Source organism: Muscardinus avellanarius, assembly GCF_963383645.1.
Source record: "Muscardinus avellanarius genome assembly, chromosome: 16".
NCBI classification, from domain to species: domain Eukaryota; kingdom Metazoa; phylum Chordata; class Mammalia; order Rodentia; family Gliridae; genus Muscardinus; species Muscardinus avellanarius.
This window is the reverse complement of record NC_137802.1, coordinates 51,052,303-51,072,016: the sequence shown is the minus strand read 5'-3', so window position 1 is coordinate 51,072,016 and position 19,714 is coordinate 51,052,303. Positions and strand designations below refer to the sequence as shown.

The 19,714-nt window shown below is 40.8% G+C and overlaps 3 protein-coding genes across 3 annotated transcripts; all 3 read right to left on the bottom strand.

Annotated features, from left to right (window-relative positions):
* Positions 1-3,407: 3,407 nt before the first annotated feature.
* On the bottom strand, positions 3,408-3,890 carry LOC308275494 (uncharacterized protein; the record flags this gene model as incomplete). The annotated part of the gene is made up of 1 exon (XM_080713804.1): positions 3,408-3,890. One exon carries the CDS (start codon positions 3,888-3,890, stop codon positions 3,408-3,410), a length of 483 nt encoding a protein of 160 aa, XP_080569930.1.
* A 6,028-nt stretch (positions 3,891-9,918) lies between these two features.
* Positions 9,919-10,401, bottom strand: LOC308275495 (uncharacterized protein; the record flags this gene model as incomplete). Its single annotated transcript, XM_080713805.1, has 1 exon — positions 9,919-10,401. The coding sequence occupies one exon, from the start codon at positions 10,399-10,401 to the stop codon at positions 9,919-9,921; it is 483 nt and encodes a 160-aa protein (XP_080569931.1).
* An 8,746-nt stretch (positions 10,402-19,147) lies between these two features.
* Positions 19,148-19,714, bottom strand: LOC308275491 (uncharacterized protein; the record flags this gene model as incomplete). The annotated part of the gene is made up of 1 exon (XM_080713801.1): positions 19,148-19,714. One exon carries the CDS (start codon positions 19,712-19,714, stop codon positions 19,148-19,150), a length of 567 nt encoding a protein of 188 aa, XP_080569927.1.

Here is a 19,714-nt window from a genome sequence, read left to right as displayed (position 1 = left end):
AGCGCATGAATTTCAACACGCATGAGATGTCATTAAAAATTGTTAATTCCTAGATTATTAAAAATTGGGTATCAGCCGGGCGTGGTGGCGCACGCTTGTAATCCCAGCATTCGGGAAGCCGAGACCGGAGGATCGCGGTTCGCGGACAGCCTCAGCTACTTAGTGAGGCCCTCTGCAACTCAGTGAGACCCAGTTTCAAAATGAAGAATAAAAAATAGGGCAGGGGGTGTAGCTCGGAGGTTGAATGCCCCTGGGTTCCATCACCAGACCTGCAAAAAAAAATTGGATATTAAAAAGACATTCATCTCCATGTCTTTAAACCGACCAGGTTGAAGGTTTGTTTTCATGGGAACAACATTTCTGCCATAAGACAGAGAAACCATAGATGAGCAAATAAGGTGACCTCACTGAGGTAACTGAAGGGGGGAGAAATTCCTTAATGTACATGATGTACATTCACAAACATATCAAAATCAATCACTATGCCAAACATGAGAAGGAGGGAGGGTGGAGGGAATGGGGTGGGAATTGGGGAAGGGCTAAATGAGCAATGTGTGCATGTCTGCCTCTGCCATCTTGTACCCCATTAAGATGTATGACTACAGTGCACCATAACAAAGGATATAGTTAAAAGTGAAATTGTCACGTGTTCTGGACTCTTAATCGGTTTTTTAAACAAGCTCTTGCTAGGTTGCTGAGAGTCCCACTAAACTGCCGAGCCTGGCCTCAGACCTGCATCATCCTGTCTCTGCCTCCCAAGTACTGGGATTACAAGTGTATGTCACTTTCCCTGAAGTGGTAAAGTGGCATACACCTGTAATATCATCAGATCAGCAGACACAGGATCATCGGACTGAGAAAGGACTTACTATTGCCAGCAAATCAGTAGACATAGAAAGGTCTTACTATTTGCCGAGGGATAATTACCATGATTCTGTAGTATGGCTCACCAGGCAAAGTGGCATACACCTAAAATGTCAGCAGACCAACTGATAGAGAAAGGACCAGCAGACAGAGAAAGGACTTACCATTGTCAGCAGACCAGCAGACAGAGGAAAGGACTATTTGTTGAAGGATAATTATCACGATGCTGTAGAGAATGAGGGAGAATATATCTGTTACTTAAGAGATTTACCAGCGCTCTTCCATGTCAAACTACCATAATCTAAGTGGCTTAAATTTATTTTCTTATGGTTCTGGAAGCTAATAATTTGAAATTAAGGTATTTAAAGATATCATTCCCCCAACTGATGGCTGTAAATAGAAGTATCTGTTCAAGGTCCCTTTTTTTGACTTGTAAAAGGATTTTATTTTCTATGTGTCTTACATTGTCTTCCCTGTGCTGTGTATGTCTCCGAATTTGCTCTTTTTCTATAGACATCAGTCAATCGAATTAGAGGCCTAACCTGGCTTACTATGACATTATCATATTAATCACATGTTTAGTGGTACTATTGAAAGGTGAATTTTGGGGGGACACAATTCAACCAATAGCACTATTATTTCACAGTGCATCTGTGCCCAGCGCTAACCATTGATGAGAGATAACAGCAACCACCAAGTGAAAACAGCACAGTGACCAGAGGCTCAGGTATGTTAGACAGGAAGATTTAGGCAACTTTTGTTCTTTCAGCAGGTACTCGGGAGAATGAGGTCACGTAAGAGTTCACATGACACCAAGGAACAAATTTCTTTAGATAATACACTCATGAAAACACAGTAGATAATGAAAGCTTTTTTTTTTTTTTTGTGGTACTGGAGTTGAAACCCAAGGGAATTCTACTTTCCTGCTATACTTCCAGCCCTATTTTAAAAATCTTTGTTTTGAAACAAGGTGGCACTAAGTTGCAGAGGACTCAATAAGTAGCTGAGGCCGTCTGTGAACAGTGATCCTCCTGTCTCAGCCTCCCAAGTACTGGGACCATAAGCCTGTGCCACTATACCCAGATTTCTCAAGGATTTTTAATACAGACAAATTTGAGTGAATTGCTGATAAAAGGCCAGGTGTATAAAAGGATCCCTGTATTCATGAAAGCTGTTAAATGCAGCCCCAGAGGCCGGGCGTGGTGGCGGATCCTGCTGGTTCGAAGCCAGCCATGCTGGCTAAGAGACCATGTTTCCAAATAAAATATAAAATAGGTCTGGGAGTGTAGCCCGGAGGTAGAAGGTCTTCCAGGAACCCCAGTACCACCACCACCAAAAAAAAAAAAAAAAAAAAAAAAAAAAATGCAGCCCCAGCTGACAGAGCGTGTAGCTGCTCGCCAAGGTGTGGGAAATTAATTTGGGTAAAACATTATAAGAGATGTGTTATTGCTACAAACGAGAGATTATTTCTTCCAAAGTGAAATTAACTCAAGTGCATATTGTCTAGGTAAGTCCCAATGTCACGTCTACTTATTTTTAATTATTTTATAGGTGCATTGTGATTATACATCATAATGAGGCAGAGAGTGATTAAAAATATACGTGTACGCAACATTTGGTGTGTTTTCTTTGGATCCCACTCACTCTCTCCCCTTCCCCATACATGTTACTGAGATTTAAATTGGTAATTTCATGTATATGTAGCATTATTTAAACTGTTGCCTTCATTATGCCTTTCTCCCTCCTCTAAACCCCCGTCATCACTCCATGGAGTCTCTGCTTCTTTACCTGAGGTCTCTTTTATTACCCAAATTTTCTTGAGCTTCCACACATTTTTACTTATCTTGAGATGTCAATGTAAGTACAACTGGGCAGAAAGAAAAGGCACAATCTTTGATTTCAGTCTGTTCAGTATTAACCCCATAGCATCACACAATAAAATATTCTCATCTGAAAAATGGCAGATGATAATTTTGGGGGCTGTTACGAGGCCCAGAATGGTTCAAGCCCATGATAAACAATATGTGTGTAAATCCCATGCAAGGAATTCTGTCCAATAAAGCAAAACAAAATGTGGGATGAAAAATAGTTTGTAATTTATTTCCAAAATATTTAGGTCAGAATTCCCACTACTAGAAAAATAAATGCAAGATAAAAGAGACATGATCACACTGAAAACAAAAACATGGTTATGAAGGATATCGATCAGTTACAAAAGTCGGCGAGAAAACTGCAAGAACTTGTTCTTCTGAGTTACTTAGAGAGAAGAGAATGATGATCTTGACTTAAGAATTAAGACTAAGGCCATGGGTCCAAAGGGAGGATATATAAGGATGCTACTTGATGCCCCAGACAGAGGAAAGAAGTAAGTCAGGATGCAATGCTTTCTATACCCTCAAGCTGAATCACAAGGGTTTAAACAGCAGTCAACGAACAGAACTTTCAGTGATGGCATGTGAGGATTCGAAGTGAAATTGTCCCTAAAGAAATAAATGAGTGGACAGAAATTCGCATGTGGGGATGTTGTTACTTTGGGGAATTGCTCAGCAGCAGCAAGGCTCGCCGCAGCCAGATCCGGTGCCCTGGGCTAGGCAGCCAGGCAGGCTGACACAGGTGGGGTGGAAGCAGGTTCTCGTGACATACACGGGGGTGCAGCAAGCTGGCTGGCAGCAGGGTGTGCCACAGCAGCTGGGCTGGCAGCAGCTAGACTGGCAGCAGCTGGGCTGGCAGCAGCAGGAGCCAGAGCAGCCAGGGCGGCAGCAGCTGGACACGCAGCAGCAGGGTGGGCAGCAGGGGGTGCTGCAGCAGCTGGTCACACAGCTTGGTCTGAAGCTGGTCCTGCAGCAGGTGGTCTGGCAGCAGGGCTGGCAGCAGCAGGAGCCACAGCTGTTCTGGCCACAGCAGCTGGGCTGGCAGCAGGGAGTGCTGCAGCAGGACACACAGGTTGGCTTCCAGCAGGTGGTCCTGCAGCAGGTGGTCCTGCAGCAGCTGGGCTGGCAGCAGGGGGAGCAGCAGGAGTTGGTCATGGTGTCAGGTGTGGAGGGTGGGTTCTGTTCCCAGGTGAGTTTCCCAGAATATGATGATTTCTTCCAGTGGGGGCCTTTTATGCACTGGTCCTCCAAAGTCTGGACCAATCAGCAGGACTTTTCCTTGTTGTTGTTTACATCCTTTTCCATATTGAGTATGGGTATTAACAAAGAGGAAGTGCTCAGTTGTTGTTATGAATGTTTTGAAAGTAAGTGTCTAATTGGTTTCTTAATTGGAAGTAACTCATGGAAACACTTTTCAGATGAAAGGAAGGAGTCCTGTCATTTGTATTGCTCCTGTTCTGACAATCACCTGGTCATGTGGTAGCTCCTGCTGCCCTGGGAGGTGAGCCTAATTGTTCCTCTGCAGCTTTGATCCTTGGCTGTACTTAGATTAGGAAGTGTCTCTGAGGGGCGGGGGCTATGACGCTGTCTTTCCTAAACAGGAGAAAATATAGAATGTGTTTATGTCACCTCATGAATGTTCCTCACTTACACTGGGCATCCTCCTTTTACCATTTCCTTGTAACATAGTATTTCTACCCATGACTTAATCCGGGAGTCATCATTTTATTTTTTCCATCCCTCTCCTTTGTCATCCTTTCTACATGCAGATATCTTCCTCAAAAGACTACAAATATTATACTTCCTAAGGGTTACTGCAGAAACAAGTCCAATTCATTATTATTAGCTTTAATATAGTGTATTTCCCCCTTTTTCTTCATCAATAATTTGAGATTTCTCTTCTCTTTTTTACTTCGGTTGGAAATCAGGGGCATACTATCTCTGTGCTACACCCCAAGTCATTTTTATTATTTTATTTTGAAACGGGGTCTTGCTAACTTGCTGAGGATGACCTAGAACCTGACATTGCCTCCCTCATCTTTGGGGGATATGTCCCAAGACCCCCTTCAGATTCCTATATCATGGATAGTACTACCATATATATATATATATATATATATATATATATATATATATATACACACACACACACACATATATACATATATATACACACACACATATATACATATATATACACATACACACACTCATACATATATACATATATATATATGTGCACATATATAGTTTTTATATAGTTTTTATCCATACATACCAATGATAAAGTTTAGCTTATAAATCAGGCACAGGAAGAGATGAATAATAATATCGGATAACAAAATAGAACAATTATAACTATAATTATAAAAGTTATGTGGATGATGTCTTTCTCTTTCTCAATATGGAATTTCCTGTTTAATACTTTTTGTACTATGAATGACCACAGGGAACTAAAACCATGTCAAGTTATAACCATAGATAAGAGGTGACTATTAAATATTTAAAATTTATAAATAATCAATCAATAGACCAAAGCATTAATTAGGAGCAATAACATTTCCAGAAAGAACAGCAGAGTTGAGCCTAATCTCAACAACTAAAAGACATGGCTGATGGTTCCCAGCACAGCTCCTTCAAAAACTTAACAAATTATAATGCACGAAGATGGAGTTCCCTGACCTTTATTGATTGATGCTAGGTAGTAACCCTTCCTGCGAGATGGAGAATTTTTACTACAGTAAGTCAACAACTTCTGGTCTCAAAATGTAGTGGAAAAAGAAAATACTTCCAGTGCAAAGAACTCTTAAGGGTTATACATGGCAACATTTTTTTTTTTTTGGTGGTACTGGGGTTCCTGGAAACCCTTCTACTTCAAGGCTACACTCCCAGACCTATTTTTTATACTTTTTAAATTTGGAAACAGGGTCTCTTACGCCAGCGCGGCTGGCTTTGAACCTGCGCGATCCTCCTGCCTCTGCCTCCCAAGCACGGGGATGACAAGCGTGCGCCACCACGCCCGGCAGCAACATATTCTTAAAAATACTTTTATCGATGCCTTGTAACTGTAAATTATAGTGAGTTTCATTGTGATACAAGCAGACACACACACAGCGCTTGGTGTGACTCCCTCCAGTGTCCTCGAGCAAATGATGTTCATCGGCTCTTAGCAAATGGTAAAAGTCTTGGTTGTGTGGTTTTAGGCCTGAAAAGAGAAATATCGGAATATTGGAGATCAGGAAAATTGAGAACTGTGTAAATAGAGCTGGGTAGAGATACAGATATGGCTCCCTCTCTTGTCCCCCATCAATCGCCACTGGATTCTCTACATCACAAGGGAAGCACCGAAAGATTAGGAGTTAGAGTTAACTCAACCATTCTCCTTCCGCAGGCACTCCAGGACTTGTAGACGATGAACAAAGTAGCCATGATGTCAGGGACAGGAGCCTCACATGGACCCAGCAGCCAGGCTCCCTCTCACCAAGGATGAGATGTGCAACTCATCAGTAGCAGAGACTGATATCAAGCCCTCATTGGGGTAATATCCATCATTAAAATGAACTAAGCCGTTATAGAGGCAAGTTGACTGTACCAGGCCACCTCCACAGTGGAGGAGGCAGCAATTATTCCTTGCTAGGGGATCCATATTTTGCATATAAATTTGCCTTCTTTATCTGCAATGCTATCTAGAGACTTGCACTATTATGGCCATATAACTGAGCATGGCATCATTTGTGATCAAAGGACCCACTTTATGATTAGCAAAATGCAACAGTAAGTAAATAACCGTGGGATCCACTCGTCCTAATGTAAATCACAAGAGTCAGAAATTGCTGGACCGATGGAACCCAGAAATAGTTTTTTTTTTTTTAATGTGTGGTGAAGGCTCTGAGTTAGAAGTGACAATATGTAAAGTCAATTATTGTCATCTGGATGACTGATATTACCTGGCCCAATGACTTTTATGTGGTTCATATACATGTAGTACTATACAGACTCTCAATAGTTATATGGCTGTGTCCAGAAACCGATAAGTGGACATCGGGGATGAGACCATAGAGTCTTCTCAGACTTACTTGGGCATGCAAATTTTCCCCCTTTGTTTTCTTTTACTGACTCTTCCAAGCAACTCCTCTTTCTTGTTATAATCAAATTCAGAGTTGTCTTCTAAATGTTTCAGATCTTACATGCTATTTTAACAGAATGCAATCCTCATGAAATACAGCATGTTTTCATTTTGGTCACCTCTCCTTTTCGTTTGTATCATTTTATAAGTTACTTTGAGATCTCGCCATCATTAATTATAGACCATCTATCTGTTCATCTCTTTCACACTTCACCCATTTATTATCCAGTATAGATGTAACAGACAATAATGCATATTGCTGGTCTTGGAAATCGGAATCTCATTATCAAGTATTCACTGCCATGTTCTGCTCCGCGGTGTCAGGAGTTCTCAGGGACAATTACTTAATATATTTAAGCCTTTTTGAGTTGATTTCTTTTATAAAATTTTTGCTTCGCTCTATCTTATACTAGCTGTTTTACATAGTAAGTGGATCATTGGGGTTAATCTAAAAGATTTTTCTCTTTTTTCAATGTGTTTGTAAACTATAAAACCAGCCAAGATGTTCATCAACAGATGAATGGGTTACAAAACTATGGGATATGTACACAATGGAATTGTTACTCGGCCATAAAGAAAAACACAATTACGTCATTTACAGGGAAATGGATGGAACTGGAGGACATTATGGTGAGATTAGTCAGTCACAAAAAATAAGAAATCAATGCTTTCCCTAATATGTGGAAGCTAGGGAGAAAATGGGTCGTAGGAAGAACTCTAGATGAAGAAGGGGATACTATAGATGAGTAAATAAAGCGACCTAACTGAGGGGATGGGAGGGGGAAAGAGGAAAATTCTTAATGCACACGAGGTACTTTAACAAACATATCAATGTCAATCACTAAGCCAAACCTGAGAAGGAGGGGGAGGGAATGGAGTGGGAACTGGATAAGGGCTAATTGGGTGATGTGTGCATGTATTTTTCTACCATCTTGTACCCCGTTAAGATGTATGGCTACAATGCATCAATAAAAAATTTAAAAAAGATTTTTTCCTAATTTTTTCTTTTTTTGTGGTACTGGAGATGGGACCCAGGGGAATTCTACTTCCAAGCTACACCCCAGCCCTTTTTTATTTTTATTTTGAAACGGAGTCTCACTTAGTTGCAGAGGGCCTCACAAGTTGTTGAAGCTGGTTGCGAGCCTGCGATCCTCCTGTCTCAGCCTCCCAAGTACTGGGATTACAAGTGTATGCCACCACACCCAGCTATTTTTCTTTCTTTATCATCACACCATAAGCACACGTCTGGTTTGTCTTCTTTATTCCAAGAAAGTATAGTTTCTTTCCAGACAAATCCAATAAGGGCCAGCACCGTGGACCCTTGCTTATCTCTCTGTACCCTGCATAAATTTAATGATGCCACATAGTTATTGAAGCTAGTTATTGAATCTATAGATTATAAACCTCTCCCAGCTCCATGTCTGTCCTCTCCTCAAAACTTCAAAAATGACATAAATGTGAAAACATCATTTGTTTTTATGTATAAGACTTTGTTGACTATACAGTAGCCAGTTTGGTCTCTAGTGGTGCATCATAAATAAGGCAGTTCAGGAGAAGCGAATTTGTTTTCAGAAGCCACTAGACCTGTTCAGAGCTCTGAAGTTTTACAAGCCAGCGCATGCTGTGTGAGCTCTGTGCACTTTGCCATGAGGTGAGTGCGGTAAGACTGCCTTCGCAAGCTTATTTGAGAAGAAGACACTGCGTGAGAAACATAGAACTCAATATTTACTAGTTACTTGGCAAATATTGATAGATAATTTCAAGGTTGCCTTTGCCACAAAGCTCTGGGAGTGTTAATGGACAGCACGCTGGGTTGCTTGGCAAGTTCTTCAGAGTCAGGAAGACTCCATGGCTCCCAGCTAGGTTCATTTGACTAAGGGGATGTGCTGTTCCTGGAGCCTCATTTCCCTTTTAGAGGCAGCAGTAGGTTGCAAAAGACCAAATGCTTGTGTGCTTCTTTGTGTTCAATTTTTCAGAATATCTTTCTGAAATATGTCATCTTTTTTTTTTTTTGGTGGTACTAGGGGTGGAACCCAGAGGCTTTCTACTTCCGGGCTATACTCCCAAACCCACTTTTTATATTTTGTTTTGGAAACAGGGTCTCACTAAGTTGCTGAAAGCCTCACTAAGTAGCTGAGGCTGGCTTCGAACCCATGCGATCCTCCTGTCTCAGCCTCCCAAGTGCGGGGATTACAGGCGTGCGCCACCACGCCCGGCTTCCGATGTCATCTTCTTTAACTCTCACCGACATGCCCATCATGGGTTCCGGTGGTATACAGCTTCCTGTCTTCCTATTCCTCACTTTCCTCTATTTGTGCACAGAAAAGCTTCTTGCATATGAAAGTGGTAAGATTTGCCCTGCAAGAGAGGCCAGAGCCAGGCTCAGTGCATCTTCCCAATGCTCAGTCACTTTCTCTTTGATCAAAATGTGAATTATAGCACCATTGAAATAAAACAAGAACCAGATGCTGAGCAAGATAATATTAAGTAAATTTTCTCATCTATAGGTCACCACAGATACTCTTGGCTCTAAACACTTTGTGGGGTTAGTGTGGAACTACCAATGGGGTGCCAGAAGTGGAAAGTGGTCTGAATATAAGCTCCTACGAAGATAATGTGATAGTCACAAAAACAAAACATGGGAAAAATATAGTGTTGATCAGATTTATTAGGAAACAAACAGGGGACACTTCCTGCAACTAGAAAGACATTTTAAAGTGAACTCAATAAGGGGAAGACTAGACCACAAGGATAAGGAATAAATACACTGAAAAGCGTCATTTGTAATTGTGGAGCGTCAAGAAAGAAAGACTTAGGTGGTTGTTTGCTGATTTTTTTTTTAGTATTCTTGGGGAAAGAGGGTGAAGATCAATTTTCCATGTGCAAGAATGACTCATGGTCAAGAGCAGATAAAGTAGACCAGAGATTGGAGCACTGGTCAACAGGTTGAGAGGAGAAAAGTCGATGTAGTTGGCTGTCTCCTGTCAGGCATTTTCTCAAGACCCTTCCCAAGAAGCCAACCTATAGCTGATGTTGGCAAAACCTGTAGTAGTACAGTCAACAGCAGCAAGGCTCGCCACAGCCAGATCCGGTGCCCTGGGCTAGGCAGCCAGGCAGGCTGACACAGGTGGGGTGGAAGCAGGTTCTCGTGACATACACGGGGGTGCAGCAAGCTGGCTGGCAGCAGGGTGTGCCACAGCAGCTGGGCTGGCAGCAGCTAGACTGGCAGCAGCTGGGCTGGCAGCAGCAGGAGCCAGAGCAGCCTGGGCGGCAGCAGCTGGACACGCAGCAGCAGGGTGGGCAGCAGGGGGTGCTGCAGCAGCTGGTCACACAGCTTGGTCTGAAGCTGGTCCTGCAGCAGGTGGTCTGGCAGCAGGGCTGGCAGCAGCAGGAGCCACAGCTGTTCTGGCCACAGCAGCTGGGCTGGCAGCAGGGAGTGCTGCAGCAGGACACACAGGTTGGCTTCCAGCAGGTGGTCCTGCAGCAGGTGGTCCTGCAGCAGCTGGGCTGGCAGCAGGGGGAGCAGCAGGAGTTGGTCATGGTGTCAGGTGTGGAGGGTGGGTTCTGTTCCCAGGTGAGTTTCCCAGAATATGATGATATTCTTGAAATATCTGGGCCTTTTATACTTCCAAACTCCAAAGTCTGGACCAATCAACTGGACTTTTCCTTATTGTTGTTTGTTTTCTATAGTTCATGGGGAAATGGCCCAAAGAGGAAGTCGGTTCCCTAAGTATTATAAATCTTTTGCAAATTATGCTTTAAGTAGTTAATTGTGAATAAGTCATCAGAAATGTTTCTAGAAATCAGCCTCAGCATCATTCCTTCTCTGATCCTCATCTGGTCACGTGACAGCTCCTGTGTCTGGGAGAGGGTCTAGACATTTCCTTGCTCTGCTTGTTCCTTTGGTGGTGTGTAGATGGGAAGTGAGTGTGGGCAGAGCGATGCTATTATATCCTCTCAGTGGCAGACAGAATCCAATCCTAGATCCAACTCTGTCTATCCAGTGAAACCTGTTTTATTCAAGACTACCAGTTTTGTCTATTTGCAGCAAACATTGTTCACGTTATATCAGCTTTGTCAGAGAATACAAAGGGAGAGGGTAGTTGCTACTGTCTTCCATATTCAAATTAGCACTAAAGTTTGAAGAAAAAGGCAGAAGCAGAACATTAAGATTTAGGAAGCATCAGATAATGTAGGGGCTAATCCCATTTATCAGCAGGGTCAGTAGCCTCAGTGGGGACTCCAAACTGCACATCATTTGTTTTTATAAAATGAAGAAGTGATATGTTATGTGGTGATGATATCTTGAATAATTTCATTTTATATATATAAAAAAAAAAAACCCCGAAGTACAGCCAGGTGTGGTGGTGCATGCTGGTAATCCCCGTGCTTGGGAGGCTGAGACAGGAGGATAGCACGGGTTCGAAGCCAGCCTCAGCTACTTAGTGAGACCCTGTTTCCAAATAAAATATAAAATAGGTCTGGGAGTGTAGCTCGGAGGTAGAAAGCCCCTGGGTTCCACCCCCAGTACCACCAAAAAAATAAAAAGGGAAAAACAACAACAACAATAAAAAAAACTCCGCCCAAAACAAAAAAAACATAAACAAAGTACAATGTTCTTTCAGAGAAGATCATATATGCTTATGTATAGCTTGACCAAATTAGACAAAGACAATAGTGTGTTATCATTCAGGTCATGAATTAGATATCAGTGTGTATTTTAGTATCTGTCTCCCCATTTCTTCTTTGCTGCTATTTTTCTTCTCTTCCCTAAGGTAATTTAGTATGTTGACTTATAACATCATAGTTTTGCTAAGTGTTTAATCTCCAAAATGAAATTATAGGGTGTGTAATTTTTGTTTTTCTGCTCAAACTTGTTTGTGAGATTTTCTGTCTGTTTCATGTAGCAGTTATTTGTTCATTTTTATTAATTTTTTTTGTGGTACTGGGGATGGAACCCAGGGGCCTTCTACCTCCGGGCTACACTCTCAGACCTATTTAACATTTTTATTTGGAAACAGGGTCTCTTAAGCCAGCTGAGGCTGGCTTCGAACCTGTGCGATCCTCCTGTCTCAGCCTCCCAAGTGCGGGGATTACAAGGGTGAGCCACCATGTCTGGCACATTTTTATTAATTTTTATGTAATTGTATAAGGGAGCCACAATTTGTTAATTCATTCTATTGTTGATGAACATTTTTCATCTATGTTCTTCTGGATAATTATATCTACCTCTTGGTCTGTGTGTGCATGTATTTCTATGGAGTATATTTTGGTGGTACTGGGGTTCCTGGAAGCCCTTCTACCTCCAGGCTACACTCCCAGACCTATTTTTTTTTTTTTTTTTTGAAACAGGGTCTCTTAAGCCAGCGAGGCTGGCTCCGAACCAGCGCGATCCTCCTGTCTCAGCCTCCCAAGCGCGGGGATGACAAGCGTGTGCCACCACGCCCGGCTTTATGGAGTATATTTTGAAATGAAATTTCTTGGTTAAAAATTGTGCATCTCTTTTCCTAATATGTGAGGAAGCTAGGGAGAAAATGGGTCATAGGAGGAACTCTAGATGAAGAAGGAGATAATATAGATGAGTAAATAAGGCAACCTAACTGAGGGGCATTTGAGGGGGGACGAGGGAAAATTCCCTAATTTACACGATGTACATTAACAAACATATCAAAGGCAATCACTAAGCCAAACATGAGAAAGAGGAAAGGGGAGGAAATGTGACGAGAATTGGGTAAGGGCTAATTGGGTGATGTGTGCATGTATGCCTATACCATCTTGTACTCCATTAAGATGCATGATTAAAATGCACCAATAAAAATTTTTAAAAAGCTTTAAAAAAATAAAAATAAAAATTGTGCATCTGACTTTATTAGTAGATGGTAATCCACTAGTTGCAATAAAGATGCATTAACTCATACCACTTCTTCTTGTTGCTTTGTTTCTCATCTATATCTTATATTTTCACTCTGGAGTTTTTACATTTTGGTTGTATATCTATTTCATTACAGTGTTGACATCTGGTTGTGTATTTATTTCATTGCAGTTTTAATTTGAATTTCTCTGAACACTAATGAGTTTAACGTCCATATGCTCATTGAATATTTGGATTTATTTTTTGTGAGATGGTGATCATATCATAATGTTTTCCTGTGGAATAAACTTTTTTCTTAATAGTTCATTGAGATTATTTTTAAATGTTGGATACAGGCCTTTGCCAGGATGACTTGTCCTTGCACCATAAAAAAAACAAAAACAAAAACAAAAACCTTTTCTCATTTGTCTATTGTGGCAACTTTTCTGCTAATAAAGTGATCTCATATGATTGGCTCACTTTATTTTTATTTTTGTCGTTTGTTTTCAAGATCTGATGATTCGTTTCCGTTTTATCTTATCATTAAATCTTGTTGGCAATTATTTTTTATGATGTACTTTTACTGGTGCATTGTAACTATGCATCACAGTGAGGTCCAATATGATTCAAATGTCCATGCACACAGCACTTGGTGTAATTCCTCTCCCCTCGCCTCCCCGGCTCCCTTTCTGACCTTACTATTCTGGGTCAACCAAACCCACGGACAGAAAAAAGACACCAAAAATGAACCTTACTTCCTCTAATATCTATCCTTCCTATTCTATATCTTTCTTCACAACCCTGTATAATCCAAGTAGCTGTCCAATTAATTGATAAAAAAAATCTTGAGGTTCTTCTAGTTGTTATCAATTTGTTCACTGTCATTAATCTCCTAGTATTCTTTTCACTAGAATTTAGTGATTTATCAATTTGAGCAGAGAAAATTATGCAGGTAAAAAAGACAGAAGCAGTGAACTGAAAGGGGAATATCTTGACCAAGTGTAAAGCCAAGGCTTTAAAAAAAAGGTACTAAATTAGTTTAAAATGTATTAATTAGTTATAATTAGTTTTAAACCCTAATTCATTTTGTGATCCTTGGTGAAAATTGGAGTGTACTCTGGGATAGTATAAGGCGGGCATTTCTTGTTGTCTAACTCACAAAAGGTCATTCATTCTTTCTTAAAAATACAGTGGTCTTTGGTATCTAATAGAAAGTTAATGCTGTGTAAATAGTCGTTCTACTGTATTGTTTAGGGAATAATGACAACAAAAGAAGTCTGCATGTGTTCAGAACAAATGCACCTTTTCCTTCAAATACTTTAAAAATTTTTATCGGTGCATTATAGTCATACATCTTAATGGAGTATAAGATGGTGGAGGCATACATGTACACATCAACGAATTAGCCCTTACCCAATTCCCTCCCCATTTCTTCCCCCCTCCTTCCGTCTCATGTTTTGCTTAGTGATTGACTTTGATATGTTTGTTAATGTACATGAGAGAAATCCCCCAAATGTCTTTGATCTGCATTTTGTTGAATTCATGGCTGCTGAACACACAGGGAGGAAAAACTGTATTTGTCAAGAGACCATTATGTGTCAAATGTCCAAGATGGTAGATAATTAAAAACAATAACCCAAATCTTATACAATAATTAGTGACATCTCCTTCAAGAGTGTTTTATAGAAATGTCAATCACAGCCATCAGGGAAGCCAACAAAGATACATATTCTGCTTCTATCATTTATTAAACTTTTGTAACTTTAATAATTTTTTTCTCCAGTGTGAAACAAGATCATTTTATCTCATGAGATGGCTGCAAGAGACCTAATTGTGCTTTTGGTTTGCATCTTCCTGAATACTTATCAGGCTGTGTATTTCTTTTCTAAAAAACTAATTTATAGGAGTGCTTTCCCCACTAATGCCAATCTTTCATTTATATATGTATGTTACTAAAACCATTCTTGGCTTCTAATTAATTTTTGATTTTTGTACATTTTGATGTAGAAATTCTATATGTTAACATTTTTTGCAATTTTTTACTAGACATAATCAGTTTAATTTCCTTAGTATTTTCTTACTTCAATATCTAAGAGATATTTCTCTATATTTCCTTTTGAGAGGTTGAAAGTTTCTGAGTCAATTTTGACTTGAATCTACCTAGACTATATTTTTGTATATAATGTGTAGGAGGGGCCTAATTCCATATTTTCAGCTAAATTTACTGAACATTATCTAGAAATCTATAAATACAGATATTTATTCATGATATTATTTAAATTTGTTTTTTCTTCCTTATCAGTATTAATAGGACTTTATTTTTTAAATTTTCATTGGTGCATTGTAATCATACATCTTAGTGGGGTACACAATGGTAGAAGCATCCATGCTCACACCACTCTTTAGCCTTTCCTCACTTCCCATCCCATTCCCTCCTCCTCCCTCCTTTTATGTTTGGATGCATAGTTGTTTTATTATCATTAATTTTCTCAGATGCTTGAATATCTATTATAAAATCATCTTCACCGGGTGTGGTGGCGCACGCTTGTAATCCCCGCACTTGGGAGGTGGAGACAGGAGGATCGCGCAGGTTGGAAGCCTGCTGCGCTGGCTTAAGAGACCCTGTTTCCAAACAAAAATATAAAAAATAGGTCTGGGAGTGTAGCCCAAAGGTAGAAGGGCTTCCAGAAATCCCAGTACCACACACACAAAAAAAAAAAAAAAAAAAAATCTTCAACTTTGATATTCCAAGTCCGTTGTTTTTCAATTCTATCTAGTTTATGATTTTTTTCTGTTATTATTCACATCAAATATTTTATTGGGTTCTTTTAAAATGGTGGCTTTATCTTTCCCTAATGTACATGACATACAGTTACAAACACATCAAAGTCAGTCACTAAGCCAAACATGAGAAGGAGAGAGGGGGTGAGGAAATGGGGTGGGAATTGGGGAAGGGCTATATGAGTGATGTGTGCATGTGTGCCTCTACCATCTTGTACTCCATGTAAGGTGTATGAATACAATGCACCAATTAAAAAAATTTTAAATCTTTAAAAACGAAAGAGCTAAATAACATTGCAATTTTATGACATGAAAGAAAAATTAAGTGTGGAAACTGAGTCGGTCATCTAGTTGCAATTTTATGACATGAAAGAAAAATTAAGTGTGGAAACTGAGTCGGTCATCTAGTTACTATTGCCACATCCCAAGCATAAGAAGAAAAGTCCTCAAATGAAAAACCAAACTTTCAGATGGACACAGGTTTCTGTGGTGCATGTTGAAGGGAATTTTCAGATTTCAGCTTTCAATTTTTCAGAGAGGTCCATTCAGAGGTCGTCAGTGAGTAAGAGTGCGCCATCAACAGCCTGAGCTGAGCTATGAGAAGATATCAAATCACTAAACAAGATTGTGGACCTCCATGAATCATCTTGGAATTCTTAATCCTCTTCATGTGTCTGGGAATATTTATATATAAGCTAATTTTGTAGCATACTTTTCTGTTTGTTTCTTAAACCTTTTCTAACAATTTCTGAATATCTAGTTCTGGACATATTAAAGTTCTTGTGAGCAGAATAAGGCCCCCTCAAAGATGTGTTTGTCCTAATCTCCTGTGAATATGTCGCCTCCTATGGCTAAATATGTGATTAAGTTAGGTATAATAAAAAATAGATTATTCTAAATTATCTGTGTGCATCCAATGTAAACATAAGGATCTTTATAAGGAAAAGAAGGAGATAGGAGAACTGGCAATTATGGTGATGAAAACAGAGGTCACAATGATGCAGGATCTTCAGCCAAGGAATGTGAACAGCTTTAGAAGTTGGACGAGGAAAGGAAATTGATTTCCTCTTAATACCTACAGAAGGAATGCATCCCTGCTATATTGGTCAGCATTTTCAGAGGTATAATTCAAAGACTTTGACCATACAACTTAGAGGAAGAAGGATTCATTTGCTCATGGTTTTGGAAATTATTGGTTTGGTCCATGTGAGACCAGCATCTGGCTCTCAGGACATGGTGGTGACATGCAGCAGAGAGAAGGAAAGCGCATGAGCTGTGCTCCTCACATCATGGAGGAGAGGAAGAACTGAAAAATACCCGCAGTCCCAGAGACATACCTTCTCCGCCACACCCTACTGGGCTGGGGCGCCATTCAGATAAATCCATCACAATAGATTCATCCACTTCTGAGATTACAACCAAGCCCTGCTTCCAACGCTGCCATCCCGTTTCCACGAGGGATGGGGATACCCCGAATCCCAACCGTTACACCTGCTTGAGTCTTTGAGTCCCAGTGAGACTCATTTTGAACTTTTGACTTTCACAATTTGTGGTATTTAACCACTAAGTCTGTGGTTATTTGTTATAGCAACAACAGTAAACAAATAATTTTATCCAGTCCTTCTATTCCTGAACTCTACACTGGTGTGACTTCCCATAATGACCTTGTTGAGGGTCCTGTTATACTGCCCGAAGTTAAACTATCTGTGCTAATGCAGAGTTTGGTATCATGGTATGATGCGTTGTGCCCTGACTCTTACCTTCTCACCTGTGAGATGTGCTACAAAATGTATGCACCAGAAGTTATTCACTCCTCAGTCCTTTTGAACGCCCTGGTGTGCTTCCTTAGGCAGCAACAAAACAAAAACTTCTGGGTTATGATTTGTCTCCCTATTCAGGTCTGCTACAGTTACAGTGCTGGAAATTGCCTACAGGGAATCTCTAGAGTATGTATGTGAGAAGACCACATGACTGCTGCACCTCTCCCTGCCAGGCATCTGAAAGAACTTCTATACCTTCCAAAGATATTTACTTGTTTCTTCATTTCAGTGTTTTCCCTTTCCTATAGCAGTATCAGCACTTAAATCGCCAAATGCTTGAGTTCCATACATATTGTTATTTATTTTCTCTCTCAAAGGGTCTGTATTTTTTTTTTTTTTGGTATTTTTGGAATTGAACCCAGGAGCATTCTATGTCTGAGCTACACCTCCAGCCCTTTTTATTTTTTATTTTGAAACAGTGTCTTGCTAAATGCTAAGTTGCTGAGGTCCTCACTAAATTGCTGAGGCTGCCCTCAAACCTGTGACCCTCCTATATCAGCCTCCCAAGTACTAGACATTTTTGCTTTTCCAGACACTTTAGCTTTCATTTCCTTCTATTGATTGATCTTTCCCTTTCCAAAGTGAGAGAATTGTTTTGATTCCTTAGATGATCTGGAAATGAAGGAAAGATCAAAGGCTAATATGCTCACTTCGCTATTAACTTGAGTCCCAGGACTGGTTTTTCCTTAATTTCCTTAATAGTATTTTGACCTGGAACAAATTTTTTTCTCAAAGTCTGAGTGCAAATGGAATCTGTCCTGTGTTTCGCAGGGCATGGCTTACTTTCATATTGCTATTTCCAATGGTGACCAGAAGAATGAGGACATACATGAATACCATTTCTTTGACATCAACAAACTAATTCTAGGTGAGTCTCTCACATCAAAGTCTCAGGACAATGACAAGAGCATAATGTATGATCAAAGCTATGTAAAGGAGTTCACTAGTGACTGGATAGAGACAAGAAAATAAAAGCTTCACATCATTAAATAGGGCTCTTAAAACTAGTTATTGAGGCTAAGGTGTGAATACTGGCTACCGAGCTCTGGGGAATGCATTTGGGAAAAGCTTGGGTAACAGAAAGTGATCTGAAAATATAAAAAAATAGTGTTTCCATGGTCAGGGAGCAATCTAAAGTACTCATCTTCCCAGTGCTCAGTCCCAACCATTATTCTGTGTATACCAAGCTGTACATATTACTGCATGGGAGCTGGAGTCACCTACCCAATTGTGTCCATCTTTAGCTCTATGGCATGACGCAGGTCAATTTACTCATCTTGGTTTTGCCCAAGTTTGGGACTATCATGTGAGTTAGATGGGATGACATATGCAAAACAATCATAGAACCAAACAAAAACACAACATAGGAGGCAATGTAGAGAAGACTTTATTAGGAAATAAATAGGGTTGCTGCCTTTAACTAGAAAGACAATACAGAATTGTCATGAAAGAATCACAAAATGAGTCAGAAAGATAATGAATACATTGAAAAAATGATTGATGTTTACATTGCAAATAACTAATAAGACCTAATAAGCCAGTTATGTTTTATATCTGTCTTTTTTAACTTTCTCAGACTTAAAAGGCAGTAATCACTTTGCCACGGCTGAGACTGTGAATCCTGGTCAAGAATAGATGATATTGACTAGTAGCCAGCTGAATGAAGTCTATTAAAGTGGATAAGATTGTACTTGCTGAGTTCAATATTTGTTAACAAGATGATGACTTGTAGTTTGATGGCAGCATGTGCATTGTTAGCAGAGGAAAAGAATAAGATTTCCATAGTACGAGTTCATGGTAAGTCTGATGTACTAGTGGGTCTGTGGTAAGTTGCTCAGCAGCAGCAAGGCTCGCTGCAGCCAGATCCGGTGCCCTGGGCTAGGCAGCCAGGCAGGCTGACACAGGTGGGGTGGAAGCAGGTTCTTGTGACATACACAGGGGTACAGCAAGCTGGCTGGCAGCAGGGTGTGCCACAGCAGCTGGGACGGCAGCAAGACTCGCAGCAGCTGGGCTGGCAGCAGCTAGATCCACAGCAAGGCTGGCAGCAGCTAGACTGACAACAGCTGGGCTGGCAGCAGCTGGGCTGGCAGCAGCTGGGCTGGCAGCAGCAGGAGCCAGAGCAGCCAGGGCGGCAGCAGCTGGACACGCAGCAGCAGGGTGGGCAGCAGGGGGTGCTGCAGCAGCTGGTCACACAGCTTGGTCTGAAGCTGGTCCTGCAGCAGGTGGTCTGGCAGCAGGGCTGGCAGCAGCAGGAGCCACAGCTATTCTGGCCACAGCAGCTGGGCTGGCAGCAGGGAGTGCTGCAGCAGGACACACAGGTTGGCTTCCAGCAGGTGGTCCTGCAGCAGGTGGTCCTGCAGCAGCTGGGCTGGCAGCAGGGGGAGCAACAGGAGTTGGTCAT